The sequence below is a fragment of the Nesoenas mayeri genome (assembly GCF_963082525.1).
Source record: "Nesoenas mayeri genome assembly, chromosome: 6".
NCBI lineage: Eukaryota > Metazoa > Chordata > Aves > Columbiformes > Columbidae > Nesoenas > Nesoenas mayeri.
In genome coordinates this window covers 11,536,406-11,564,325 of record NC_137545.1, presented here as the reverse complement: position 1 = coordinate 11,564,325, position 27,920 = coordinate 11,536,406, and the positions used below count along the sequence as shown (strand labels likewise).

Genomic DNA, 27,920 nt, shown 5'->3' with positions numbered 1-27,920 from the left:
GCACACGCATAGCCATGTGCAATGCATGTATGTGTGCATACATGCACAGCCATGTGCAATGCATGTATGCACGTGTACATAAATGCACAGCCATGTCCAACGCATGTACATACGTGCACATACACGCAGTGCAGGTTCACATGCGCACTGCACACGTGGAGCACTTCAGCTGTGTTGCACACCGAACACGCATGTGCACCCCACGGACACACACGTGTTGCACAGACATTCCCGATACCGGGGCACCCACAGCTCTCCCGGGCACCGCACATCCCGTGTTGCACACGCATATGCACTGAACATACATCTGCGTTCCACGCACACGCGTGCTCCCCGCACCGAGCACTCCGCTGCCGCCCACGCACCGTGCACACCCGCTCCCCCACGTGCCGCTTGCACACGCGCTTACACACAACACGTGGGTTGCACAGCCCCGTTGCGCAGCCCCGTTGCCCGCCCGCCGCCCCTCCGCCCCGCCCGGGCCGGCCCCTCAGGCTCCCGCCCCCTGAGCGCCCAAATCCCGCCGGGCCGCCGCCGCTCGCTCCTTCGGTCCCCGCCGCCAGCGCGCACCCACCGCCAGCGCCATGGCCGCCCGGCAGCAGCTCGGTAACGCGCGGGCGGCTCCCGGCGGGGCGGTGAGGCCGCGGCAGCCCGGAGCGGGCTACGAACGCCCGCTGCGGTGCGACCGGTCGCGGCCGCTGGAGCCGCCGGGGGGAAGGGGGGTGGAGAGGGAGCTGCCTTATGCCGACCCTGAAATGGCCGTCGGGCCGAAGTGTATTTGCCGGCTGCCGGGTTCAGCTAAGCAGAGCGGCTCCAGAAGGCGAGCGCAGGCCGGGTGCCGCTCGTCTCGCAGCGGGGCCGCCGCTTCCACCCCGGTAGTTCCCATGCCCGGAGGGGGAGGGTGCGGGGGGACGCGCTTCCTTCCCTCCGGGCTGCTTATAACTTGGCTTCGGTCCGAGTTGATCGGCAGCGTGAGTTTAAACTTCCGAGGGAAGAGAAGTGGGCAGGACAGCGGGGGGTTTGCCGGGTTCGGAGCCCCCGGGCAGCGCCGCAGCGCGCCGCCCGTGCGACGCGGCCCCGGGAGCGCAGCCGGCGGCCGTGGGAGGGCAGGACGCAAACCCCCGTGGCAGGCAGTGCCCTGCCTCGCATCAGGCGAGATGCAGACCTTGTGGAACTTACAGAAGCTTCCGTTTCTTAATCCTGTTGGTTTCTTTGTTCTGCTTTTAAAACCACAATATTTGTGCTCTTCCCACCTGTTAAGCTTTGCTCAGCGTCTCTGACAAGACCAGCCTGGTGGAGTTTGCAAAGAGTCTGAATGCTCTTGGACTGGGTTTAATTGCCTCTGGAGGAACAGCCAAATCCCTGAGAGATGCTGGTTTGCCTGTCAGGTACAGACACTTTCCTATATATCTCCATCAAAAACGCTTGTTTGAGTCCTGAGATTTTTTAGATCGTTTCTCCATTTGTGAGCAAAAATGATGGAAAACTGGTCTGAAAGCCAGTTGTTGGGTATTGGTAAGGATCATGGCTGGAAAGCCAGTCTTCCCTTCCAAAAAACAACAAAAAAACCTGTCCCAAAGCAAACTTCAGAACCTTCTTGGCCAGAAGTTGGTTGACTGAGGCCAAAGAGTGCAGGTCAGCACACAGAGATGTCAGGAGCACCATGTTGCAGATGATGTCCTGTCTGCCTCAAGACAGCTGTTCTGTGAAGGTTGTCTTGAAATTCATAAACTGACTCTAGTGCTGCTATTCACAGCCAGCTGAAAGCTGGTCTTTGCATGGGCCTGGGACACGACTGACATGTGTCAGGAGTATGTTGAAGCTCACAAATTATTTTCCCAGCATGATGGTCAGCTTTTTCAGGCAGGGCCTTCAAGTGTTGTGCATCCACTGTTTGAGAAGGGGCGTGTACAGTCACTGGTTGTTTTGGTCCATGATTCTGGAGAAATTTGTTTTAGTTTCTCCCATGCTGTGATTGAAAAAAATACAGCTCTGTCCAAATAAAAATTATTTCCAGTGCAATAATGAAAAGGCAGTCAGTTATTTGGCAGGACAGGCGGTTGTGACACTCTTCTGCTTCCAGTGAATCAATGGTAGGCCACTGGGATGCATCAGCATGAACATACAGCAGAGCTCCCTGTCCTCACTTATCCAGCACTTGGTCAGGTTTCTCCAGCTTCTTTGCTTGTCTCTGCTATCAGCGAAGCCTGAAGCAAAGGATGGTCACATTTCCCCTTCCTTCTCCAGTTTATTGTTCCTTTACCATCACAAACAATCACAGAAGGTGGTGAAATGTCAATGTTTTGGCTAAGCTGGGAAGAAGAGTATTTGCTGAGGTATTGCTGCTTCTGAGCAGGATCTTCCATTCTGTCTATAAACCATATTGACTTGGGATTTGTTTGTCTTGGTTATTTCAGTGTATTCAGTAAATAACTGTACTGCTTAGCCAAGTGTGACCCATGTAGTTTATTTCCATTAATGGGAAAAGTGGTTGTTGCCCATTTGGTATGGAGGTGTTTGTAGTGAAATTTACACAACTTTTTGGTTTGGGTCACTTATTAGAATGCAAGGTCCTCTCTATCAGATGTAGCTTTTGCGTGAGACATGGATCCACATCTTGTGAAGACTGAGAGAGCATTAAACCAACGTTTTGGCTGTTTGTACTAATCCTTCTGCACCTACCAGCATTTTGTGAACTAGTTGACAGATGCCAACAATAATAAAGCAAATTGGATCTGTCTTAATGTAGAATGTCTCATCTCTGAACTACTTCCCAGCCTTCTGTAAGAAGGATGCATCATAGTCTGTCACTCAGCATAGGTTTTCCCTGGCAATTTAGTGATACACATTCCGTATGTTGTGTTCTTACTGAGGTACAAGATGCTGAAGTTTAGAGGAATCATGCATCTGTTTTCTCTGTAAACTTCTCCTGTCATTGATGGAATGAAAGAAAGCTAAGTTTATTTATCCTCCTTGCTGCTTTCAAAGCTCCTATGGTTTTACTCTCCTTCCAGTAAAACCAGCATTGCCAATAGCTCTAAATTACTGCCCCAATGGGAATAATAAACATTCAACTTATAGATAAAGTCGGTATGACTCATCTATTATCATGCTGTGTTTTCTCGTTGAGCAGAGATGTTTCGGACCTGACGGGGTTCCCTGAGATGTTAGGTGGACGTGTGAAAACCCTTCATCCCGCGGTCCATGCTGGTATGTCTCTGCTAATATATTTTTAGTCTAAAAGAAATCTGTGGGCAGTGAGGGTGGGAAGAAGGGGCTGATCAATGTCTTTTTTAAGAGATGTGTGGAGGAACTGAGTAAGGAGAACAGATTTGCTCTACCAGCAGCAGGACAGGTGAAAAGCACAGGGTGGAGAAGTGCAGGGTTTCTGAATTACCTCTGGTGTTGCTATGCTCACACCTCTGCAGTTAGCAGTGTTTTTCTCCCCAGGGCTACAAGTAACAGGGCTTCTCTGTAAATGCCTTTGCCCAGTCTTTGCAGAGTAAATTTCAGACCTCTTCAGGTAGAGAGCTACACTGACTTTAACCTGTGGATGATTCTGGTGTGCAGCATAAGGAGCACGAAGTGGGTGATTTCTGCGTGCTCTTGTTATTCCCTGGCTCCTGTTCAGCAAGGAAGATGTCTGATAATTGGTCAATCTGCACGTTAACCCATGAAAAAAATCTGTTACGGCGCTTGAGGTCCCTCAAACTGAACCTGTTGCTCATCATACTTAAGGACTGGAGACAATCTCCTCTGACAACGCTGAACACAGTGTTGTGCTGTTGCTTATTCCGTGCCAGTCAGTCCATCTGCGTGTTTCTCTGAGTTGCTTTGACCCAAGCGCAGCCTCTTTTGCTTCTGCTGTTTCATAGGCTTTGGTTATTGTTGGCTGATGAGCAGCAGGTGCCCTTTTCTTCTCCACGCACTCATTAGTGACAGTTCTAGTGGTTTAAGGTAGCAACTGAATGCTTATAAAGTACATTTTGGTGGCTGCTGTTCAGCATTTGGAATGCTTTAGGATTTAGCTTGGGGGAAAAAGAAGATGTTAGTATGGTGTTTGAACAGCCAAAGAGCCAGTAGAGGAGTAGCGACCATAGACTGTTGTCTGAACTAGAATCAGAAAGTTTACAGCAGAAAGTCTCTGAGGAAAAGCACAGTCTGAAGGAAGATGTTGAATTTAAAAAACCTTTGTTAATTATTATTTTTATTTAATAAAGATGTCCTGTTGTTTGTAACTAGGCATCTTGGCTCGCAATATTCCAGAAGATAATGCCGATATGAACGCACAGGCTTTCAGCCTTGTAAGGTAAATGTTGGGGTGATATGATGCAATTTATCAGTAATCAAAAATTAACATTGCAGACCAGTTGACACCAGTGAATCGAAGCAACAGGGGTTATAACATCTGTACACCAGAAGATCTCCAATCTCCTTCCTTTTCCCTGTCAAAAATACAATTTTCTATAGATGTATCTTCATCACTTACAGTAAGAGAGGACTCAACCAAGAAAGTTACATTGTGGTTTCCACAGGGAGCGGAGGTTTTAATTTCTTCAGTTTTTCTGGGAATTTTGGCACTTTACATGTGGTCAATGTTGGGCCTTATTACACTTATTGCCAAGTTGAATTTTGGAGCTGATGCATCTCCCCTCAAGTTGGCTCTGGGTGTCTGATCAGATGACAATTCCTGATTTTGAAATACTTGCTTAGTAAATATACCCTTTGATATTTGCATAATGTTTACTGAGTTTCAACACATAAATAAAGAGTAGACCCGAACAGACAGAAAACACACAGATAACAGACAGAAAGCTGACTCTCTGAGAGCCATCATGAGAGCAAGTGAGCTGCAGCCAGAAATTGAAGTAACACAGTTTGTGCCCTAACATGTACCAAAGGTTTTGTTTTTGTTAGAACGCATTTACTCTGTACACTCACATGGGGTAGTCTGAGACTACGTATAACTAATTGGTTTTAACATCTAACTAGTGATTTTGAGTAACCAGTTTTATGTCAGTGGGTGTCTCCTGGTTTAGAAATGAATGGCCAAATTGAACATAGTGAATTGTAGGCAGAACCAGAATGGGAGACATAGTTTGACTGTGGTGATTGGGCCAGAATGCATCTTAGCTTTTAAAGTTACTTTTCAAAACTGATGTGCTTAGGATGGATGGATTTCCAGGCTGAATTTGAAAACCTGAAATTCAAAACCACAGGAATCCTCATAGATGGCTCAGCAGCAGTGGCTCTTCAGAGTACGCTGCATTTTAAAGCAGGCTCTGCTAAATTGCAATGTGCCTTTACATCAGACTTATAGCACAATTGCATCCAGAGTAGTAATTTGGATTTGGACTATTGTACATAAAGCAGAAGAAGCTGATCCTTAGCAGTAAGGTTTTTGTGTAGTTATATAAAGTTCATATAACCACGTCAAGCTAGGAAGCCGTATTGATTACCTTGATTTCCACAGAGGAAAGCATTAGCAGTGTTAAAGTCGACAGTTTCCTGATGGCTTGCAACAGGTCAGGAGCATGAATGGATTGGAGGGGAGTGGGTATTGGAAATAGAACAGACAATAAAAGACATGTTAGGAAGTTTAGAGACATGAGGACTTCTGGAAACCGTGGTGGAATAGTAAGTTCGCTTGGATTAAAAACATTGTTTGCGAAGGTCAAAAGAGATACTTCCTTTCACTACAGTTCACATGGCACTGGTAGGATGCAACAGGGTAAATTATTACTTCGTGATTTCTGGAATACAGACTGTGGCTTCTTCCAGATCAGATCAGGAAAACAGTTCCAGTAAGGTCAGTCTTAACCTTGAGAGGAGAAGTCAGTTCTACCCCCTGCTTTCATGTGCTACAGAGGCTTTCTGGGATCCAGGCTGTGCACTCTGGTTTCATATACTGTTGGTATTTTAAAGTCCAGAAGATGATAGGTAGGGCATTTTCTCTCTTGAAAAATTAGACTGTGCTTTGTTTGCAATGGAATTTGCTCTGAGTGCTTCCTCTTATTAAAGTTAGCAGATGCCTATTTTCAGTAGTGCCTAGAGTCCACTTTAAAGTCCTTTGAAATGGCTCAAGTTGTGCACCAAAATCACTAAATATTTAAATACAAGCCCATGTATTGAAAGAAACTCTTCCTTTTAACGAACTTCTGTCAGTTGTGGTTCTATCCACCATAACATTGTTTAAAGCACAGAGTTCAGTTAAATTGTAAGATGTGTTTACTCTTCCACCATTGTAATATCACTAGGCTTTTGGCTGAACACCACTGTCTCTTGAGTCTTTTGGAGAAAGAAGCCTTGGTTACAGGATTCTACGTTGGTCCCTGATCTGAGAAACAAGACCATAAAACCACTGGTAGTACCTTGTGCATGCCAAGACCAATTTGGCCTTTTTATTTCTCATTGATTAACCCTACTCTTCCCCTCCATTCTCAGAGTTGTAGTGTGTAACCTCTACCCCTTTGTGAAGACCGTATCTTCTCCAGATGTAACTGTACAAGAGGCAGTGGAAAAGATTGATATTGGTAAGTTAAAAGGGAGAGCAAATCTATTCTTCAAGCAGACTTGATGGTTCTAGTCTCTAAGGTCTCAGGTCTTTTCGTTTTGTTCAGTAAACCTTATTGCTTTTGAGCAGACCTACAATTAAAATGACAAATGGCTGTTGTAACAGGCTGGCGAGCCACGTTGAATAGGTGGGCAAGTCATGCAGTGCCCAAAGGAAGAAGCCTGGTGTACTGTAGAAGGATGTGCTGGGACAGGCCACGTGGAGCATGCTTCCTCTTGAAACCCTGAGAGCAGCTCTTTTGCAGCCTGTGGCAACTCTTTTGAAACTCTTTTGCAGCCTGTGGCAATGTAATAAAAATAAAAACCATGAGCTTCGGAGAGAAAAAGCCAAACCACTGCAAGTGCTCTGGAGATTGCTGAAAACTTCATCATAGGAACTCATTACAAGGAAAGGAGTTGGTCTGCATGTGTGGTACTTAGGACCTGAGTTTGGAAGCATGGATGTCTGTATCATCAGCAGTTTTGCTCTGCCTGCTAGTTATTAACCCCAAAAGGCTTTCTGTTCCTTCACTGCAGCATCTCTGCTTGGCGGCTTGTGAACAGTACAGGCACAGATTTGTGCCACGAGGTTGGACTCAGATTGAATTTTCTTGCAGTAGTTTAGTCCAAATGATGCCCAGCAGAGCTCTCTATTAAATGTTTTATGGAGTAATACTCTCTCTGCATGTAGCAGTGCCAGCCTCTACTTTTCCTTTGCACCAGCCTACTATCTTGTATGATTTATTACAAAGTGGTGTAATAGCTGTAGAGAGTCAGATTTAAGGGGGAAGCGTGGTGTTTTATCTTACACATAGGACCTGGGCAGAATTCATTAATATTTGCAGAGAGATTTGGAAACCTATGTTGCTTGGCAGTGTAGAAGTAAATCGTCCTATAGACCCCTCCCCAGGCCAGCGTTGCAGAGGGTGGTCTTTAAGCGATATATGGAGACAGCTGTCCTCTTCAGGAGGTGGCTGTGCTGCTTGAAGGTGTTCTTGCCCCAGTTGCTCATCACAGCCCATGACGTGTTTCCTTGCCGCCACAGCTCTGCTGTGTCTGCAAAGCCAGTGAATGTGCACGTTCACCTGTGGACTGAGCCAAACTCACAAGCTGTATGTGTTTTGAAGAGCACTCTTGCAGTCCCTTCTCCTTGCTGGAGGGAGGGAGGCACATTCATCTGACATAAATGATTGGTGCGTGTCCCTTCTTGGCTTCAGCTGCAGCTCTTGCTGTGCCGTGTCCAGGAGGTAAGCGCTTCATACCTCTGTCCTTCTCTTGCAGGAGGAGTTGCCTTGCTGCGGGCAGCTGCCAAGAACCACGCTCGTGTGACCGTTGTGTGTGACCCTGCAGACTACTTGGCGGTAGCTAAAGAAATGGAGACATCAAGGGACAGAGACACCTCCATGGAAACCAGGCGTCACCTTGCACTGAAGGTGGGTCATGTTTGCTTGCAGCGAAGGGTTAGGCTGGAATCATTTGCCTTTCATTCTAAACACCAGATCCTTTGTACGTTGATGTTTTTAAGTTGACAGGTGTCCCCCATTCTGTCCCCAGGCTTTCACCCACACTGCTCAGTACGATGCAGCCATCTCTGACTACTTTAGGAAGGAGTACAGCAAGGGGGTGTCCCAGCTGCCCCTGAGGTACGGCATGAATCCTCACCAGAGCCCTGCACAGCTCTACACAATGAGACCTAAACTCCCCCTGACAGGTGAGGCCTGGGCTGTGTTGGCCAAAAGGGAGCTCTGGGATAGCTGGGAAGGGAGGTGGTTGGGCATGTTGCTCAGTTGTCTTTAAAACCAAAATGTTGTTTTGTACCTTACTCCAAGGGATGGCCAGCAGTGCCATAACAACTGCTTTATTACTGAGTAGCAGTAGCTTTGCGATGAGAAGGTTGTGCTGTGTGCGGCAGAAAACCTTGTCTGCTGACCCTCACAAGACTTATTGTAGCTCCACGTTCTCTGGTGGTGGAAGGTTGTGTGTCCACACTGAAGACGCTTTGGGTAGATTTACATGGTGCACCTTCTGCTCGACATCAGATTCCTTTTGCAAAGGAAAACCTCATTACCCTTTGGAGATGCTTTACTGCTTTCCATTTTCCTCATTTAGTATCTTCCCATTCTTTTTGTGTCACCATTTACTCTCTGTCCAGAAACTAAGCTGGTCTTCTCTACATTTGAATTTCTTTCTTCTTTCTTTAGTGGTTTTGAGCAGAGGTTTATTACCTTAGTTTTCTAGAATGCTGCTTCTGCTAATGATGGCAGAGGGAAGGGATCCTCGTCTTACTCAAAAGAGTTTCGGACAGACTGGTGTCTCTCTCCACCATTTTCCCTCATCACAGTGAGGGAAACCCAGATTTTGGAGAGAAAGGAAATCTGGCTACTCCTGTTCTTGAGATTGCTTTTAATGTGGGTGAAACCAACTCTGCTGTGTGTGCAGGCATTGTCTTATTGAACAGACAGTGAAACTGTGTTGCAGAAGTTCCTTATTTCAGTTCTGGGATCCTATAGGAAGCTTTTCTATGCCTGCACTGGAAGTTGATTTGCTTGCAAGTCTGCTTCCCAGTATGGAGCAGAACAACACAGTTCACTTGTGTTGGCCATGGACTGCTGCTAAAATGATCTTTTCCTCCTATTTCCTGCATTGCTCACAGTCCTGCCAAGTCAGTACAAGCAGTTCTTCTTGCAGGGCCAGGGCAAAAGGTTCGGAGAGCAGACTTTTGAATGAGCTTGGCTAGTGCTGGAGTGCTTTGTTGTATCAGAGCCATAGTCACTATATGAAATCTATTTGCTAGGTTTGTAAAGAAATCTACTTGCTAGGGAGCAGGGGATGTCTTTTTCTCTTCTTCCTGACGGGACTGCTGATGTGCCTTGGTCAAAACCAGGCTCGGGTAGGCTCCCTCAGAAAGAGATGGCTCTTGTTCCAAACAGCTTCCAGTTGAAGAACTCAGAGAACATAAGGGGGTAGTTCTTTTTCCCTCTTTGACAAAGGGGATGTGCCCAGGGACAGCGTGTGTCTTGCTTCAAGGTCATATCAGCAGCTTCTGGTAGGGAAGAGAACTGTATTTGCAGCTTCTGTCTCAAGTCACTGAAGCTTTTCAGTGCACTTAACCAGTTGCTGAGGAGCCACCATCATTTAACAAGAACAATTTGTAGTGATTTCAGTTATTAGCGGGAAAAATCTCTTCTGTTTGTGCTCCAGACTCTGGGGAGCAGACTCTGCTCGTTTTAATGTTTCTGTGTGCTGCCTTTGCAGTGGTGAACGGCTCTCCAGGGTTCATCAACCTGTGTGATGCTCTCAACGCCTGGCAGCTGGTGAAGGAACTCAAGCAGGCATTGGGCATTCCTGCCGCAGCCTCCTTCAAACACGTCAGCCCTGCAGGTGGGGTGGCTCCTTGTTGCCACGCTTTTCTTTTCCAACAGACCCCAACTTTGAGCAGGCCCTGCCAGTGGTGTATCCGTGGCAGCCTGGGGATGTCCCAGGGCAGGGGCCAGGGAAGGGTTCTGATGGAAGTGCCCTGGCTTGTGTTTCCCACTAGGTGCTGCTGTGGGAACGCCTCTCAGCGAAGAGGAGGCACAAGTCTGCATGGTGCATGACTTCCACAAGACCTTAACGCCCTTAGCGTCTGCCTACGCGCGGAGCAGAGGTGAGAAACTGAGCAATAAGGCACTTTTGCGGGCTCTTCCCGTTGCACTGTGGGCTTTTTCTCCATCAGGATCTGGACTAAATTCACTGACTGTCAAAAATTGCTCTCCAAGCAAGCAGACCTTTGTATATTGTTTCAAAGAGGCTAAAATCGTGTTGCGTTCTATTGCTTGATGCATATAGAAGACATGCAGAGGGTTTTTTTTTTAATTTCAATGTGTGTATGTACATGCACATATAAACCTATGGGGTTTTGGCTAAAGGATGGATAAACAAATAGCTGTGCTGGTAGCACACTCAGTGTTCCACTGCATGTAGGGTGCTCAGGAATATTTAACTTGAATAGAAATGTTTCTGCCCACTGTTTCATTAGTGATTTTTTTAGTGCTTTTTGTGCTTTAGAGCTCAAAAAAAAAAAAGTAAAGAAGAATACCTTCCTCTGCTGATCTGAGATAGTTGTCTAATTCTCCCATTTTCCATTCCTAGAAAATCTGCACAGATTCTAGAAAACAAAGCAAATTTGCTAAGGGCCACATTGCCTGTGTTAATTTTTTGCCGCTTTAGGGTCCACCTTTGAACGTTGCCCTCAGAAAATCATTGCATGATTGGTGGAAAAACAAACCTTTAGAATGTCAGGGACAGAAGAATTGACCTTGCTAAGTAGTAGAACATCCATGATGGGAGCTGAGTGCCATTAATGGTTCACCTTAGCTATGCCATTTAATAGAATATTTATTTAAAAAAAAAAAGAATTAAAAAAAATGCTCTTGGCTACATTTCTGGATCTGGTTTCCTGCAGGAAGAGTCAGATGGGAGCATAGGCATCTAGCAGCTTTCCTCTTTTTCTAACTGGCTCCCATCTAAAATCTTTCTGTATGATCCTTGCCTCTCCTTGTCCTCTTACCACCAGAGCTGCTTGCAGTAATGGAGGTAGTTATTGGAGAGTTAGAACTTTGACAAATGCAGTGAAGGAGGAGGAGTATCTGAACTATAGGAATATTTAAATGTGCATGTGTTTGAGGTAGGATTTTTTATCCTTATTGCTCTTACGGAGCTTTTATTTTCTTTTGTTGTGTGTATACGTTATTAGCTGTTATGAAAGATGACTGGATTGTAGTAGTAGAGACTTTCCTTTGTATTATGCTGTAGTTTGGTAAGTTACAAAACTGTGATTTTGCAGGTGCTGATCGGATGTCTTCTTTTGGTGACTTCATTGCGCTGTCTGACACCTGTGATGTGGCTACTGCCAAGATTATTTCCAGAGAGGTTAGTTAAACAGCAGCAAATCATTGCAGTGTAAAAAGGAGAATCACACTAGATGGAGTCACTGCTTTTTAGCAGCCATTCTGTTTGAATTTGACCCGTTTTACTGAAGACTATTGGTCCACTTATGTAATTCAGTCTCCGGAGTGCAGAATTTACACTTATCTTTTGATGCATTTTTTCCTCCTACCTGTTAAAACCTGGCTGTGTGGGAGAGCGTGTAAAATAGCAGCACTTGAAATGCTGCTTTCCAAGAGATGATGGCAAACCTCATTTGCCCCTGCAAATGAGCCCTGATTGCACTGTCACAAGTATCTGGTTGAACGGCTGTAATGGGAGCAATAGAGGACCAGGGTGCTGCTGGACACGCTCTTGCCCGTGGCAGGAATGGGGATGTAGGTCTCTACCTGACAGTTTATATAGGTTTTGTGTAGGCTCAGCCACTTTTAACTTTGCTGGATTCAACCTTAACTCCACAGCTGACTGCTTTGCACAACTCACTGTTTAAATACAGGGTTAAACACCTGGGAGTTAATGCTTTAGGAAACACATTTTGTCCCCTTACATGTTGCTTATGATTTTATTGAGAGGGGGAAGGCACAATGCAAAGGGCTGTCTTGTACATTGGAGGCTTCTATTCGAACAAATGAAAGGGCATGTTTGACTGGTTTGTGAGAGTAATGTTCAGTATACAGTTACTTAAAAAACCACCCACGTTGTAGCATGAGAATGTGAAAGGTGTGAATCACTTTCATGGCACTGATGAATACAAACTTTTCCCGGTTTCAATGCTGTTTAACAGCTCTTTTGCCATTTTTTTTTTTGTCTTACCAGGAGTATCGGTGGTGAAATCGGGATTTAATTTTTTTAAGCCATGTTTATTGTTAGGGCTGAGAAGTGAGGATGTCGTGCATAAGCTGTTTCCCCCTGGAGGGAAATATTAGTTTTTAGTTCCATTATGTTTAAAGTGGTGGCAGGGTATTTTTTCCTGACTCCTAGTAAGAGCTTACAGTGTTCTGCTGTTTCCAAGTTTGAAACCATTATTGTAACAGTGCCTTTGGTGTTGTATGGTACACATAGACCGCAATAACTGTGCCCTCAGTGCCCTTCTGGAAATGGCAGGTGGAGCTTTCAGTGTTAGCCCCTCTTTTTTTCACATGGAAGCTGAAATCTCTGTGTGTTGCAGGTATCTGATGGTGTGGTAGCTCCTGGCTATGAGGAAGAAGCTCTCAAAATCCTTGCCAAAAAGAAGAATGGTGCTTACTGTGTCCTCCAGGTTTGTACTTCTGCTCCGCTCTAACCCTCTGCTGCTCTCCCTATACCTGATTTCACAGATGTTAATGTCCAGATAGCTGGGGGCCTGATCCAAGCCCCCTGCAGCACATGGAAGTGTTTCCTCTGAGTCTTTGGGGATTCGTGTATGAGCTGGAACTCCACCAGCAGTGTTGTGGTCATGTTCAGCCCATAGTCCTAGAGCAGAGTATTTTCATAATGCCTTCCTTGGCTTTCAAAGTGATGGGGATTTAAAGTAAATAAATCTATGAACCAGCAAGAGTACTTCAAAGAAACAGAATTTCTGTGCCCTCTTTTCACTCTTTGCCAGCTTTCCTCTCACTTTTGCTGAATTTGTTTCCACCCTGAATTTTATCTAGGATATAGTGCCTCAGTGATGTTGTGAGTCTTGGCAGTGAGAAGCACATGTAGTGTATCACTGGAGGAAGCCTTGTCTGGGCATGTGGGGTTTGTTGGGCTATCTTTAGTACCATCAGTGATTAAGATAACATCACAAGCAGAGTTTGGGCCTGGAATGATGCACCTTTACATACTGCATCCAGGATGCTTGTCAGAGAATATTAATGCAGAGTGGTCAAGTAAGTGTCAGGTTGCCTTTCTAGTTCCTGCAGTGACTGAGACTTCAAAAATCATCCAGTTCTGCTGAACATGACTAATGGGTTACACAGTGCTGTCAGAAACACCAAACAGGTTCTATTTCTGCCTGGCTCCAAAAGACAAATGAGCAGAGAACTTTACTATAACATTACGAAAAGAAAATCCAAGGTTTAGCCAAAGTTGCATTTGTAGTGTTACTGCCAAGGGAGCCGTAAAAGATGGCTCAGGAGCTTCAGGCAAGAAGGAATGAAATTGCAGACAATCTTGGCAACTGATTACTTCCTGAATTCAATTAGCTTTGCAAGGATGAGGTCGTATTGGTTAAGCCTGTATCTTCAGGGTATGTCTGCAGAGGGATACTAAGGAAAGTTGATCTGAACAAATTTAAATGGATGAAGGAAACCACATAAAGTATGTGCACACTTCTATTCAGAGCTGGTAGCCTTAATCTAGTTTACTTCATGTCTCAATAACCTAAACTGAGGCTACCAAATTTGTAAATCGGCCTGTGCGTGTGTAGACCTGAATGCAGTTTAACAGTTCCATTAAACTGTACACTCTACACTGGTGTAAATTAACTGTGCTGCACGCTTGTTTGGAGATGTGCTCCGGGAGAGTGCATCTCTGGAAATGATTGTGCCCACTGTTTCCTTTAATGTCTAAGAGGGTTGGGAGCTGTACCTTGAGGCATGTATGAAGCAACTGAAAATATACCCACCTTCCTGTGGAAGACTTCTTGTGCAGATGATTCTCCCCTTTCTGTGAAAGACTAGAAGACTTTGTAGATTTTTGTGGCTTGAGACGTGGATGTTTGTGTATAAGCATCTATACTGCATTACCTCCCTTCGCACTGTAAATGTCACTTCATGCTGTCGAGACCTTGCTGCTCCAGTTAGTTCCATTTACTTCTGATGATTTGACATTGCCTTTCATGAATAGTTTGCTTCTTTTGGATTCTTTAGAGAATGTGTTTTAACCTAAGCTGTTACTGGACATTGGCTTTGAAGAGCTCTAAGAATGTTTTATTGGCCTGTCCTTTGGCTTTTAGATGGATCCCCGTTATGAGCCAGATGACAATGAGATTCGAACGCTCTATGGATTGCACCTCATGCAGAAGAGGAACAATGCAGTCATCGACCGGTCATTGTTCAGGAACATTGTTACAAAGAATAAAAACGTAAGTGTCAGAAGATAAATGAGCGTAAAGACTGGTGGAATGAACTTGTGTGCTTTCATCAAGGAAGTCGACACTGTTTTATTTTAAGTGCTCTTAAAATATTTTAATGAGATTTAACTGGCTTTCAACAAAATAATGCAGCAAAATTTGTGGGCCACATATACTTGAGTAAATCAGGGTAGTTTGCCTTTGTTTTGATTCTTTGCATAAATAAAAAGAGCTGGACCTTGCCCTTTATCTCCAATAACCAAAATATTTGTATTTCTTATAAATAGGAAGCTACTGTGTGTAATTCCTTGTGGTGAGACAGCCATGTGCAAAGGATCCATTGTGATCTTGTTCTGACTCACTGTTTACTTCTCCCTGTTGTATACAGTGTGCTGTATAAACTCTGGCCTTGCTGATATTGCTCAGCATTTAGTGTTCACATTGTCAGCACATTATCAGTTATTTTTACATCTCAGATCTTATTCTCATTAAAAAAACAGATGTTAATGAGTACATGATTAGTCATGGGCTCAGGAGCAAGTTCAGACATTGAGGTAATAAAGATAATTTTAATAAATTAGTAATGGAATGGACTTAGTGCAGATATTGGGAGCTATTATGGTTGTTGTGGTTTGTGGTGCTCTGTGTACTTAAGCATGTGCTTAGCTTTTTGGCCTCTGAGCACATCCGAGGACAGTGAGCAAATACACCAGACTTCGCAGGCTCAGAGCCAGTGCCAGAGTCCTCTTGACTTGGTAGGATTGAGTCTTATCCCTATGAGCTATGAGATTAGCTGCCAAACCAATTATTTACAGTTTTAATCTAAACAAAATTTGCTGGTAATTGAACGGGACATTTTTAGTTGTCTTGTTTTCCCTTTCTATGCTACAGTACTTGTGATGGCTCTGGAGGTTTGCAGGTCACTAGCCAGCTGGCTACTCCTGGTTGTTAGAACGTGCTTTTGACAATGACATTTTGTTTCAGCTGCCCGAGTCTGCTGTCCGGGACCTGATCGTTGCCAGCATCGCTGTCAAATACACCCAGTCCAATTCAGTTTGCTACGCCAAGGATGGGCAGGTAACCAACTCGGGCAGCTCTGCGGAGCCTGCTTTCACATGGTCAGAGTGTGCTTCTATCAGGGATGAGTTTTAAAATCATTTAGCATTTAGGAAACTAATAAACAGATACAGACGAACTGCCCTAGGCAGCGCCATGCAGAACAGAAGCGAAACCCATGTTTCTCAAGAGGCTGCTTCAAAAACTCGGTGTAATTTTTTCATGGTAATGACAGGGTTGGCCCTTTCAATGAGAGGGCTGGAAAAGCTCTTATGTGCTTCTGCAAGTTTGGCCTTGAGTAATTTCTTTCTAACTACTCTGTCCTTTATATAATTTTTTGAGGGCACGTATATATGTTATAGTCTGTATAGAGCCTTAGGAAATGACAGTAGTTTTCACAGCTGGATTCTGACTATCCAAATGGTTCTTAGCTGTATTTTCATTTTTTATATACGAAAGATAGGTTGTGCTTGCTTTTTTCCCCTTTGGGACATTGTCCTTTATTTTTTTAAAGGCTTATGATGGATGTTGGGATTTACAGGGATATTATCAAATGTGTAGCTGAGAATCTTGAATTTGAAAAAAAAGCCCTTTCTTTTCACATTATCGCTAGATAGCCAGTTTCTATCAGTTATCCAAAAGTTGTTGTAAATGTATTAAAAACTGTATTTTTGCCCAGCGGCTCATTCTTACAATGCTGTTGTTTAGCTGGTTCTCTGCTCTCCATGGTAACTTTTCCATAGGCCTGGATTATTTAAAAAAAATACAGAAGAAAAATAATGTTTTTGATCTTGAGCTTTGGTACATCATAAATCAGCGAAATGGATCAAACAGTGTACCCTACAGGTACAGACTGTGAATGAACTGCAGGGCTGTGTCTTTTTTACATTGGTTCTCATCTGCATTTGTCAGACTGTTGTTACTGCCTGGAAACATTGCAGCGCTGTCTCACGACACTTTCTGGGTATCTCTGGAGATCCAGCATTTTTCTTTTACTCAGCTTTGGGTTTTTTCTTCCTGCTTTTTAAATGGTTCTCTGTCCTCAAGAGTGTTAGTTCTTGTAGCCTCAGAACAAAGGCGTCACTATCGTTGCTGCTTTTCCCTTATTACGGCAACAATTTCCCCAGTGCTTTTTGCAAGTCTGGACTTAACGCGGTGCTGCAGATGTTTCTGAAATGTGTGTGGTAATGCATGTACCATATGGAAGGGAGGAGTGAAAAGCAGTGTGAGCAGGCAGGGATTTAACTAGCCTGGCTTCAGTGATGTTTAATGTCTTTGCAGGCATGTATTTTAATCAAATATAAATGTGCATTGTCTTGGTTTGTTGTATGTGTGACAGGGGAGGCCAAGGTCAAAGGTTTGTGTTCTGCACTAAGAAACAAGGGACTTCTTTAACAGTAAAGGTCAGCAGCCATTACAATCACTCAAGAAGTTGGGGAATCTGTGTTGGGTTCTTCAAATCAAAGCTTAACATCTTCCTTAGGAGATTCATGGCAGTCCAAATGGAGGAACAGTGCTGTGATGTGCTACAGGTAGCGATGGAAGAGCTCAGATGGGAGATCCCGTCTGGTTTTAAAATCTCTAGAAGTTTCCTGAGACTGTTAGGTATTGAGACCGTTGTTCTTAAGGTACAGATGGGGAAGGAAAATCAGTCTTACAAAGATAGGGATTCGCACAGATTCTTCTTGGTGATGCTGTGCAGAACTAACTCTGGTCATGTCACCTACCAAGACGTAACATCAGATGTGTGCAGGAATATTTGAGTGCGAACCAAAAAATAGCACAAATCAAGAACCAGGGATGGAAGGTAACTTCTAGATTTACAGTGCTTTCCCAGGATCTGACTTGGTTTGTGTTATATGAGCCAAGCCTGGTTAAGTCCAGTTTTCCTTCAGTTCCGTTGCTTTTGGTTTTCCATCACAGCATCCCTGTTGCCTGGCAAAACTCTTGTGTATCAGACATCCAGAACATTTTTAACAGCTTGCTTTGTGTTGGGTTCCTGAGTGGATCAGCCATTTCAGCAAGGGCTGGTGCTCGTGTTAAAAAGTTCTAGTAAAGCATGAAGCGGGAGGAAGCATTTATGGACTTAAGTGTCACTTGATTTGCAGGACACCAGCTGCCACTAATTGCAATAAACACTTTCACTTGTTTTGTCTGGCTTTCAGTACCAGCGAAGTCAGTCTGTAACATGTTGATTTACACTTTAATGATATCATCATGTTTTACATTAGCAATTTAAAATAATTCTCTTTCTTTATTCTCTGCACAGTGAGATAAAACAAACCTGTTAATTTACCTTACTGTTTTCCACTGGTGGTGCAGACATTCATCAGTAGCTTCATTGTTTGTTTGTCTTCGCAATTGTGAAGTCCTTCATTTGATTTTTATAATTCCAGATGTATTCAGCGTGTCTGTTTTCGCTCATTATTCAGGGTAAATCTGAGTAAATCCAGGCCAATCTGGATCATTTTGCAAGGATCCTTTGGGCATTATCCATCTCATCCACTCTGCTTTTGCACAGTATTCCAGCTCTGGGCCATGCTTTGCTCTCCTGTGAGCTAAAGTGTTCTGGTCAAGTAGTTCTCAATTTTCACCCAAGCTTTTTTTTTATTAAATGATTTTTCTACTCACCGTGTACTACTGTCTCCTTTCACTACTCACACTTCATAGGCTCTGCTTAAGCACTTTTTGATTCCCAGGAGATTAAACTCTGAAAGAAACATAATTAATTTCTGTGTAGTAAATAGGCATACAATAGGGGGGGAAGGATTACTTTGGGGGGGATTTTGAAGTTTCAGCTCTGTTTTCATATGGGAGAAAGCCAACATTTGAGGAAGGGAGAGATGAGGTGTAGGAAGAAGGATTTTAACTTCAGAAGAAGTGAAAAAGGTGGAGAATAGGTACATTCACACAGACCAGTGTGAAGAGAGATTTAGGTGCAAGTCTATAGTCTGCATTAAGCAGAACCTCAGCCTTCTGATTTCTCCTCCTTAGACCTCAAATTCCAGGCTAGACTGAAGAAATCTTCCCCAGCACCATTGCATCAAAGCACATTTTTTTACAAAGGAGGATTTTGGTTTCCCTGGATCATCATTTTCCAGTGAAGTGCATCTTACCAGCCTGTTCTTCCCAGGCTCTAACTGTGAACTTCCTTCCAGAATGATGTGGGCTCATCAGGAGACGCAGAGAAGCAGCTTTTCTATTCCCTTGCCTGTCAAGCTGTTATAAAAACAGTTCTGTGTGTTGCAGATAATACCTTTGTAGATTTGGAGATGCCTTTCAAGAGTTTACGGTATGCATCACTTTGTTTAACTGAAGTACAAAGTTGCGGCCATTTCGGAGTTGTTGAATATGAGCCAAAGTTCAGTTTTGCATCTGTTGACAAAATTTAGGTGACAAAAAAGTGTAAAATATTTTGAGTAGCTCAGAGAGAAAAGGGAAAGGCTCTTTTTGAGAAGGGTGCTGACAGGTGTGAGAGCTTTATTTCTAGTGTGTGCCCGTGAAGGAGTTCCAGTATCGCAGTATCACAGTATGTTTGGGATTGGAAGGGACCTCTAAAGATCATCTAGTCCAATCCCCCTGCTGGAGCAGAAACGCCCAGGTGAGGTCGCACAGGAACATGTCCAGGTGGGTTTTGAATGTCTCCAGAGAAGGAGACTCCACAACTCCCCTGGGCAGCCTGTTCCAGTGTCTGTCACCCTTACTGAGTTGTGTGTGTTTTCTGGCTGGGAAAGGGCAGAGGACGCTTCTGGCACATGACATCACATTTTATAGAAACTTGGGAATGTTTCATGGTATTTTGGCCCCTGCTACCCACAGTCTGCCTGGTATTCTCCACCATCTTCACCCCAACAAAAATTCTGCTTTAACCTAGCCTGGAAGTACTGATGGCTTCAGTTATAGCTGAGCAGCTGATATGAGATAGCAGCCCAAGTCTTTCATTTGCTCTGTGGCGGAATAGCATCCAGCAAGCATGTTTTATGGTCCTGGTAAGAGGTGAAGTCACTGTGGTGCGATGAATGAGAAGGCAAATGATTCATTCCTTTGAGGGCAGCCTTTGACTTAGAGCTTTACCATCTGTTTCAGTCTGAGCTGGAAACTCTGAGGCGTTGGCCAGAACCGCTGGCCTCAACACAGCGTCCCTGGAGCAAACAGTCTGGTGAACAGTTCAACTGTGGCTTCCTAGGAGGAGGAAATTACGGGAGAGAGGCTTGTTTCCTGTCAGCTCTCTGGTTTGAAATGGCAGGAGCTCTCTTTGGAAAGCAGGACCCACAGCTCTGAAAGCTTTGGAGAAGAGTGACCAGCCTGGGTTTGACAGCCACGGTGGCCTTTGTGTGCCCGGCATTCTGTCGTGGCAGTGGCAAAGCTGAGGGACAGGAGACAGTCTGGAGCCCAAGAGACCTCAGCTCAGTCCCTTGTACTTGCCAGTTGTGACTGCAGGCAGGCTGTATCTGCAGGGCCTGTTCTGCCAGTGTCCAGGAGCCGGGATGTCTCCAGCCACATTCAGTTTTCAGTGGTGACAGCATTTATTAAGAGTTTCCTTTGTCCCTGGTGGGAGCTTGCACCATCCCAGACAGGGATGCAAGAGCTCGTTTGCATTGTGCGTTGAGCTGTGACAAATGGCTTGCAGAGTTACTTGACCACCAGACTCCAAAGAGTGTCTGCATATGTATTTTAATCTATAATGTACCCCAAAAAATTGACTGGGGCTGAATGTGTCTGATGAGAACTCCAAACAAAGTGATCTGAACAAAACAAATGGAAACTGAGCAAATACCTTATTTTCATAGAAGCAGTTTTGAGGGAGAAATAATCACCTTTTGGATTTTGCTTCTGGAAGCACTAGGTCTGTTTGATATCAAGCACAAGTGCTATTGAGTTAGGTTAGTGGCAGCTATTTTTAAAATCCTGGATTCTGGCAGCTGGCAGAGTAGGAAATGCATTGGTAGCTCCAGGGCCTTGACAATTCATGCGATGGTCCTACTGGCCAACCTTCCTGATTGAGCAGTGGATTTACTTTCTTATCAGGCTTGACAGCCAAACTGCCCTGTAATCCGCTGCGTGTCACAGTTGATCTGTTTAAGCTGCGTATGCCTGACTCACCAGGAAAGATGATGGTGTTTGGGTGACCTGGGCTCAGACTTTAATCCTGTAACTGAAGGGCTTTTTCCAAGAACAGGTAGGCAGCCTTCCATCTCTTAGCAGTCACATTTGTTTCTACAACCAACAGGATTTTGCTTTGCCTGAAACAAAAGCCATAATTATATCAGTTTGCTGAGGTTAACAGTTTGACTCTGCTGGCTGGTGCTGTGTTATTTAGAAGGATGAAAGAACACAGTGTCCTCAGAGTGAGTGTCGGCAGAGCAGTGGAGGTCAGCAGTGCAGAGAGCTGACCCTGTAACCAATTTACAGCATTGAGGATGCAGGTATTTCAAAGTTTTCCTCCCTAATTACCTACACTCTTTCTCTGCCTCAGTGAGGAGCAGGTAATTTGTGGGAGGTCTTTCCTAATGGCTTGGCTGGAATGCAGCTCTGATTGCGATCTCTGCTCAGCAAGGCATGATGGTGTTTTGTATCTATATGCTTCAGGTCATAGGTATTGGAGCTGGCCAGCAGTCCCGGATCCACTGCACGCGTCTGGCTGGTGACAAGGCAAACAACTGGTGGCTCCGGCACCACCCACGTGTGCTCTCCATGAAGTTCAAAGCGGGTGTGAAGAGAGCAGAGATCTCCAATGCCATTGATCAGTATGTCACTGGGACCATTGGTGAGGTAAGGGCTGGTTCAGAGGTTTCCCTGGAGAGTCCAGCTTCTGTAAAACAAAGGCTTTACATAGTGCTTAAGCCTGACTTGAGTTTTGTGCATGGGTGTCAGTAATAGATGATCCCAATGAGCGGGGGGTATCAAGTGGCCAGGCTCAGGATGGTGACTTCATAAAAGTGTCCTGATTTTCCCCTCCAATCCTGCACCCACCACCCCTGGTGCTGGAACCTGCCCCGCGCTTTGGTGTGTGGTTGGTCTCATCTGATAGTTCCTCCCAGCAGTAAGGAAGCGTTAAAGCTGCAGTTCGTGTTTCAACTCTCAATACCCTGCCAAGGCAGCTGTCCCGCCCTTCTCGCACGGTGCCGTTAGCTTCTGTGGCATTTTGATTCTCGGAATCCCTCTGACCTTCCTGTTACGAGCAATAGCAAGACAATAAAATAGTTATGTCCTTTTTAAGTATCAAAAGCCAAGAGCTGGATTTGGGACCTTGTGAATCATCCCCATGAGCAGTTGCTTGTTTAAGGGGGTAAGAACTGGAGCTGCTGCTGTTTCAGAAGGTGAATCATAAACCAAGCCGCTCTTCGTCATGTGTTAAGTCGTCTACCAGATCCTGTTTGTGTGTGTTGGCATTTATACAGAGCAGCATACTGCAGGCTGGCCGTCTTGGAATTAAAGGGAGGCAGAAGGAGTCCCTCAAGCCCTGGGCTGAGGAGGAGGAAGGAAAGGAGTTAAAAGGATACACAAAGAGCTGAAGGTGGCAAGGAGTTCCCACCACCACTTGGGATGTTAAAATCCCTGGTCTGAAGCTCTCAGCAGCAGAGCTGTGGGAGCAGAAAGCACAGCTGAGCTGGGTGTCATGGGGTGCCATCATCACTCACCCGTGCTTTGGGGCTGAGCTGGCTCTTCTTCTCACAGGATGAAGACCTGGTGAAATGGCAGGCGATGTTTGAAGAGGTGCCTGCGCAATTGACGGAAGCGGAGAAGAAGCAGTGGATTGCCAAGCTGACGGCTGTCTCCCTCAGCTCCGATGCGTTCTTCCCTTTTAGGGATAACGTCGACAGAGCAAAACGGGTAAGGTCATGGAGGGGCCAGGATATCAGGGTGACTCCCAAGGAAACGTCTGCCACAGACAGGGCTTTTTGTTTGAATTTTGTGCAGGCTGCCAAGGGATGTCTCTGCTCTGCACTGCTGGCTGGAATAGCACATCCTAGGAAGGATGTTTCTCATGGTTACTGGTCTCACATGGATAGTAATTATCCAGCCGTTGCTCAGTTTGTTGATTTGGGATGAATAGAGGATTAAAGTTTATTAAACTGTTTAAGAATATCAAGACAAGGCCTATTGTTTCTAGAGCCACCATTTCAATTCTGAGCGGTGGAGAGAACTGACTGCTCCCATGAGGAACTCCCCATGAATGGCTTTGGCCAATGGAAGCCTTTGTTCAACACTTAGTATCGTGGGATGTGGATGAAGGACTGCGTCTGCCAGCTCCTTCTCAGGGGGATTTTGGTTTTCCGTCCTCTAATCTTTCCACTTACCTCTGTCTTTGTTCAGAGTGGAGTACAGTTCATCGCTGCCCCATCTGGCTCGGCTGCTGACGAGGTTGTGATTGAAGCTTGCAACGAGCTGGGGATAACTCTCATTCACACCAATCTTCGGCTGTTTCATCACTGAGCTTGCTGCGGGCTGTTGTGGTCCCTTCCTTGGTCACAGTCTCACCAGCAGCAGTGACTGGAATATCACCAGCTTCATGGGGAGGCACCTGCAGTCTCTGCTTAGCAAGTGTTTCTAAGAGCTGTAAATGAGATCTTTCCCTGCGTTAACAGAGAAGTTGGCCTCCAGTGTTAGAAAATAAATCTCTTTTGCAAATAAACATAACGGTTCTTAGCTATGTGGAGTTTGTAGTCTTTGTGTCATCCAAATACTGTGTCCTCAGGAAAAAAGGTTTATTTTTGAGGTGCATTTTATGGCCTAGACTTTACTAATCCATGAGAAGGCCTGTGGAATGGTATGAAAGCCTGGCTTACACCCAGCTTCTTAATGAACTCATAAAAGTCTCTGTTGTAAACTGAACTGAGCTACCTTTTTTTTTCCTCTTTTGTTTTTTATTTTGGTTTCTGTTTGTTTGTTTGGTTTTTGTTTGTTTGTTTTTTCTCGAGTCAGCAAGTAGTTTTCTCCAGGTGCTTCTAATCCGTTATCCAGCTCCTTCGTGCAAGTCAAGCTGAATCCTGCTCCAGATGTGTGCTTTGGGCTGAGGGGCTGTGTCTGATTGCTTTCTCCAAGGTAAAAAGACTCATTTGTGGGAGTCTGACATCCTTGTTCTCATACCTGGAGCTGGATGCAGAATTCATGGGCAGGCATCTGGGAAGCATCTTGCCCGAGGCTACTTCCCTTCTCCATTGTGTGCAGTTTGCATTAAGCAGATTTGAACTCTGATTAGAAACGCAAAGTGAAAATCTGGAGCCCAGTGAGATGAATAAAGTAACAGCCCAGACATGTTTTTTGCTGACAATCACTGTGACCATTTCAAAGAGATTTGTTTTGGTTCCATTTAAAAAAAATCTGTTCAGTTTTGGCAAGGAAGGGTTCACAGTTTTGCAATAAACACTTCTATCGCTGCTCTGATCTCAGCTGGTACCGAGTGTGTGTGTCTGCCTCTGTTCCCCTTGCTCCAGCAATAGCAGGGGTGCATAGGTAGGACCTGGAAGAGCAAAAATTCAGGTTGTGTTCCTGGCTCTGCAGCTGATTTGTGACTGTGGGCATGCATTTTATTTTACCTGGGTGCCCATTTGATCTAGACTAGTTGGAACTGAGCAAAGCAAAGATACTTCCTGGGGGATGCAAGTTGCTTAAGATATCATAGTTCATTTGCTGGCTTTACCTTCATGTTCTATGCACACGTGCTCCCCTTTCTTCCTTGTGTCCTGGGCTCTGGGCACTGCCCAGGAATTCTGTGCTCCCAACACTGCCCTTGCTCTGGCCTGAAAGGGAACGGTCTCCTCTCTTTTCTGATCTTTGCTGTGGATTTTTTTTTTTTCTTTTCTGATCTCTACTGTGGATTATTTCCAACTGGCTGGATTAGGGAGGGCAGGGTAGAGATGATTCTATTTTTGGGCTCACTCAAAACAAGAATGGTCCATTGTTTAATGGCTTGCCCACTGGCTGTGCTGACCCCAGCTCTGGCCCCTGACTGCTTTCTGTGCCGTTGCTTCCCATGGATTGTCAGTGTTTAGACTATTTCGTGTTTTTATTAGCTTAAACTTTAAAAATTGAATTTCAGACTCTTCCACTGTCCTTCTTTTCTGCCATGCTGTTTGGACCGCAGCTGGTACATACCACACTGTGAAGTTCTCTTGGGAATCTATTAGCCTGTTCTTTACCTGCATCTTCTGAAGCATCAGCTAAAACCAACACTGGTAATAAGCATCTGGCAGCTCCTGTTCTCCTGTATTTCCACTTATCATTTACCTGTTGTTTGCTGTCCTTGGGGCACTGTTTAACCTACTATTGGGAGTTAATAGGTGCTAATCTTCCAGGTGAGATCTCTGCATGAGATGCTAGTAAATGTCTGACTAAGCGGTATCTACTAAGGCTTCTCTGCTGTGTCACTTGTGCTGAGCAACTTGCAGTCTTCTTCTGTGTACACAATGTCTCACAGCATCCACAGAGGGATGATTTACCTCCTGCTGTGCCTGTAGTAAGGTTAAAGGACATACAGGAGTCATAAAGAATTCGGGAAAGGCACCTAAGTATCCAATGTCCCAGGCGAGTGTCTTTGATTACTCTGCTTCACTTGTCTGACTAATGGCTGATAAAAAACTCTGGTCTGGTTCCAGGTGTGAGGTGACCTCATAGGAATGCCCTTCGGGGTGGCTTGTCACCTGGGTTGTGGTGACAGTTTCAACTAGCCTGAAGCGTTCCCCTTGAAGGGAATTGGCACCACATGAAGCTCAGCATTTGACTGGCTCCTGTTTCGGGCACAAAGCCATGGGCGTTCTTCTGGAAGGAATATGCAGCTCTGGAAGCTACGGCTCCAACTGCTGCTCTGTGAGGCCAGGGCAGGAGCTGCTGTTTTTAAGCTGCTGAGAGATGCCCTAAAGGGGGGATCCAGGCCCTCCTGGTATTGATAGCAAGTCCCTGCTGACAACTGGGCTGAGAAGCCAAGAGCCTTCCCGTGGTGCAGCAGGCCAGATGGGTGGTTCTCTGTAAGAAAGCGCTGTGTTAGTCCATGAGGGTTCATTCGAGGTTTGCTGATCTCCTGCTGGCTGAATGAATTACTTCTTCCTTTGATATTTACATGATTAAAAGGGAACTGCATAGCTCTGCTTAGTATCTGTTTCCCGTAGGAAAGGGAATGTCTCTTCTCGGGGGGGATAGGTCTGCACCCTTCAGTTCAGTTGATGCTTTTTGAAGAGCGAACTGCTGACAGGCTGTTTTGCACCGTCACCATATGGCGCATTGCCCCGGGCAGGTCCTGTGCTGACAGAAGGAGAAAAGCTCCCAAAAGCGTGGAAGTAAACAGAGGGTGGGAGAAATCCTTCTCAGCCTTTGCTGTCAGTAGCACTGGATTTTTCTTTATTTTTTTCTTTTTTTTTTCTTCCTTCACCCACTCCATTCCTTGCTGGAAGAGAGTCCTGTCTCTGGTTGTTCTGTGCTCTGTGGTAGCTGAGAAGACAAACCATGCAGACGGGTGTCTCCTCTTCTGGAAAAGAACAGCCAGGGGCTTAAATGCCTCTGGGCTTGGCATAGTGGTGAGCACCTTGTTTGGGAGCCTGAAAGCTCCCTGCTCGCAATGACCACTGCCGCCTTTATCCCTGCCTGAGCAGCTGCCCTGTCTTGATGGTAGCTTGGGTTGGACAACATTAGTTGCTCTTAGCGCTCAAGTGGACCATGGATATAAACCAATCCTGTGTTTTAAAGTCCAGCTGGTGTTCTGTTGCCGTTTTATGTGCTACAGTCTGGGTGAAGCACAGGGACCTTCAAAAACCTTTGTTCCTTTTGTTGCTGATTGTTTCCAAGAGGAAAGATGTGTGGTTGATAGATCGGATCTCACAAGTTTCTGCTGCATCTGTGCTGCCCTCTGCTAGTGGCTTTCAAATGTTAACTGAAAATGGAAGATTTAGCCCAATGACAAAATACCCAGCACTACAGTAGGAAATGTTGAACAGAAATTGTCAGCAATGTAAACTCATGTGCTTTAGGGCATGGACAGACCTCTACAGAGGCCAATGCACTTTGGAAAGACAAATGGATAGAAATCTAGTTTAACAGGAATGTATTCTTCTGTATCTCTGTCCATACCATTTTTAGTACTTATGTATTTTTGATACTCATTTGGCTCTTGAACATCAGTGGGACAGAACGGATTTCTGTTCCAGTCATTTTAGTATTTGCAAATGTTTCGGTTTGTCTATAGATAGCAATCTGTGCAAACAACTGCCATGTGTGTTTCTCATGTCAAGCAGCCAAATTCTATTTTCATGCTATGTTTTATTCAATCCAGAGAAATCCATTGACTTAAGTAATACAGTGCATTTGTAGCTAAGAAAGGAATGTGGCCTGAGGAATCATGACAGAACCTTTCATGTTTTATATTTGCAAATGCTGTACAGGTTTTTGCAGCGCTGGCAGTGCAAGCTAAAGGGACTTATTGCTAACTTTGTAATCCAAGACTGGCTTTGTTTTAAAAAAGGTTTTGAGGAGAAATTCATTGGCCTCCCTTCCCACCCCCCATGGCAGAAGCAGAGCAGACTTGAAAGCGGTTTTGCCTGTGACAGACCCAGGTGGTGTCTGTCCCCTGCTGTTTTTTGAGGCTTCTGCAGAGGGAAGGATTTCTGGGAGGTGGTAACAGCACCTGAGGGTGTGCTCACTAGTGCCTAAACAGCCTCCGTTCTGGGTTTGATTTGAATTTGCCACATTGCAAAGGGAGATGGAATGGCTCAGAGTTGAAGCGGGGGGGGAAGTGACTGCCCCTCTGTAAACCCTTTAGATGGGCATGGGTAAGTTGTGCTCTGTTGCAGAAAGGGGTGAATGGTGGTTATTCCCAGGGGCAAGGCCTGGCACTGACACAACCTCTATTTGGAGCTGGGAGTGGGTCACTGGCTCCAAGTACAGTTAAGCCTCAAACACATCCAGCTTCAAGGGTGTGGATGGCTTCACTAATTTTGGCAACTCAGACACTGAGAACAGATTTGTTTCTAGGTATTTAAGTGTCTGGCTGGATTGAGGACCGTGTCTACCTCAGCTTGTGTCCAAAGCGGGGAATATTTTCCTTTCCCTCCCCCTTTCTCTCTCTCCTCCGCCTGTTCCCAGAAAGCAAGCCCCTGGCTCCTGCAGTGTAACATACATACTCAGAGGGTCTCTGTGCTCTATTGGGGCAGCTGGAAGCCTTTCATTAACAAACTGCTCTACAAAGATTCACTTGAGGTTTACTTCACGCTTCATGGGGATGTTTGTTCCATCTTGTTTCAAGGCAATGTTACTCCAGCTCAGAATAATAATCTTCATCCTAGATTCCGTGGTAGCAAAGAGAATCACTTGAACTACCTGTGTCTGGTTTGTAAATCTTTTTATTAAAAGAGTTGTT

At 45.1% G+C, this 27,920-nt stretch overlaps 1 protein-coding gene across 2 annotated transcripts; it reads left to right on the top strand.

Annotated features, from left to right (window-relative positions):
• Window positions 1-543: 543 nt before the first annotated feature.
• ATIC (5-aminoimidazole-4-carboxamide ribonucleotide formyltransferase/IMP cyclohydrolase) lies at window positions 544-23,008 on the top strand (the record flags this gene model as incomplete). Of its 2 annotated transcripts, XM_080347090.1 has the most annotated exons (16): window positions 544-606; window positions 1,262-1,388; window positions 3,134-3,210; window positions 4,243-4,309; window positions 6,445-6,533; window positions 7,834-7,985; window positions 8,107-8,263; window positions 9,808-9,933; window positions 10,091-10,198; window positions 11,378-11,463; window positions 12,647-12,736; window positions 14,399-14,527; window positions 15,500-15,592; window positions 21,161-21,343; window positions 22,250-22,405; window positions 22,889-23,008. In XM_080347090.1, exons 1-16 carry the CDS (start codon window positions 585-587, stop codon window positions 23,006-23,008), a joined length of 1,782 nt encoding a protein of 593 aa, XP_080203216.1. In that variant the 5' UTR covers window positions 544-584. The 2 variants fall into 2 exon arrangements, with proteins under 2 accessions (XP_080203216.1, XP_080203217.1); XM_080347091.1 differs by lacking the exon at window positions 15,500-15,592.
• Between the last annotated feature and the right edge of the window lie 4,912 nt (window positions 23,009-27,920).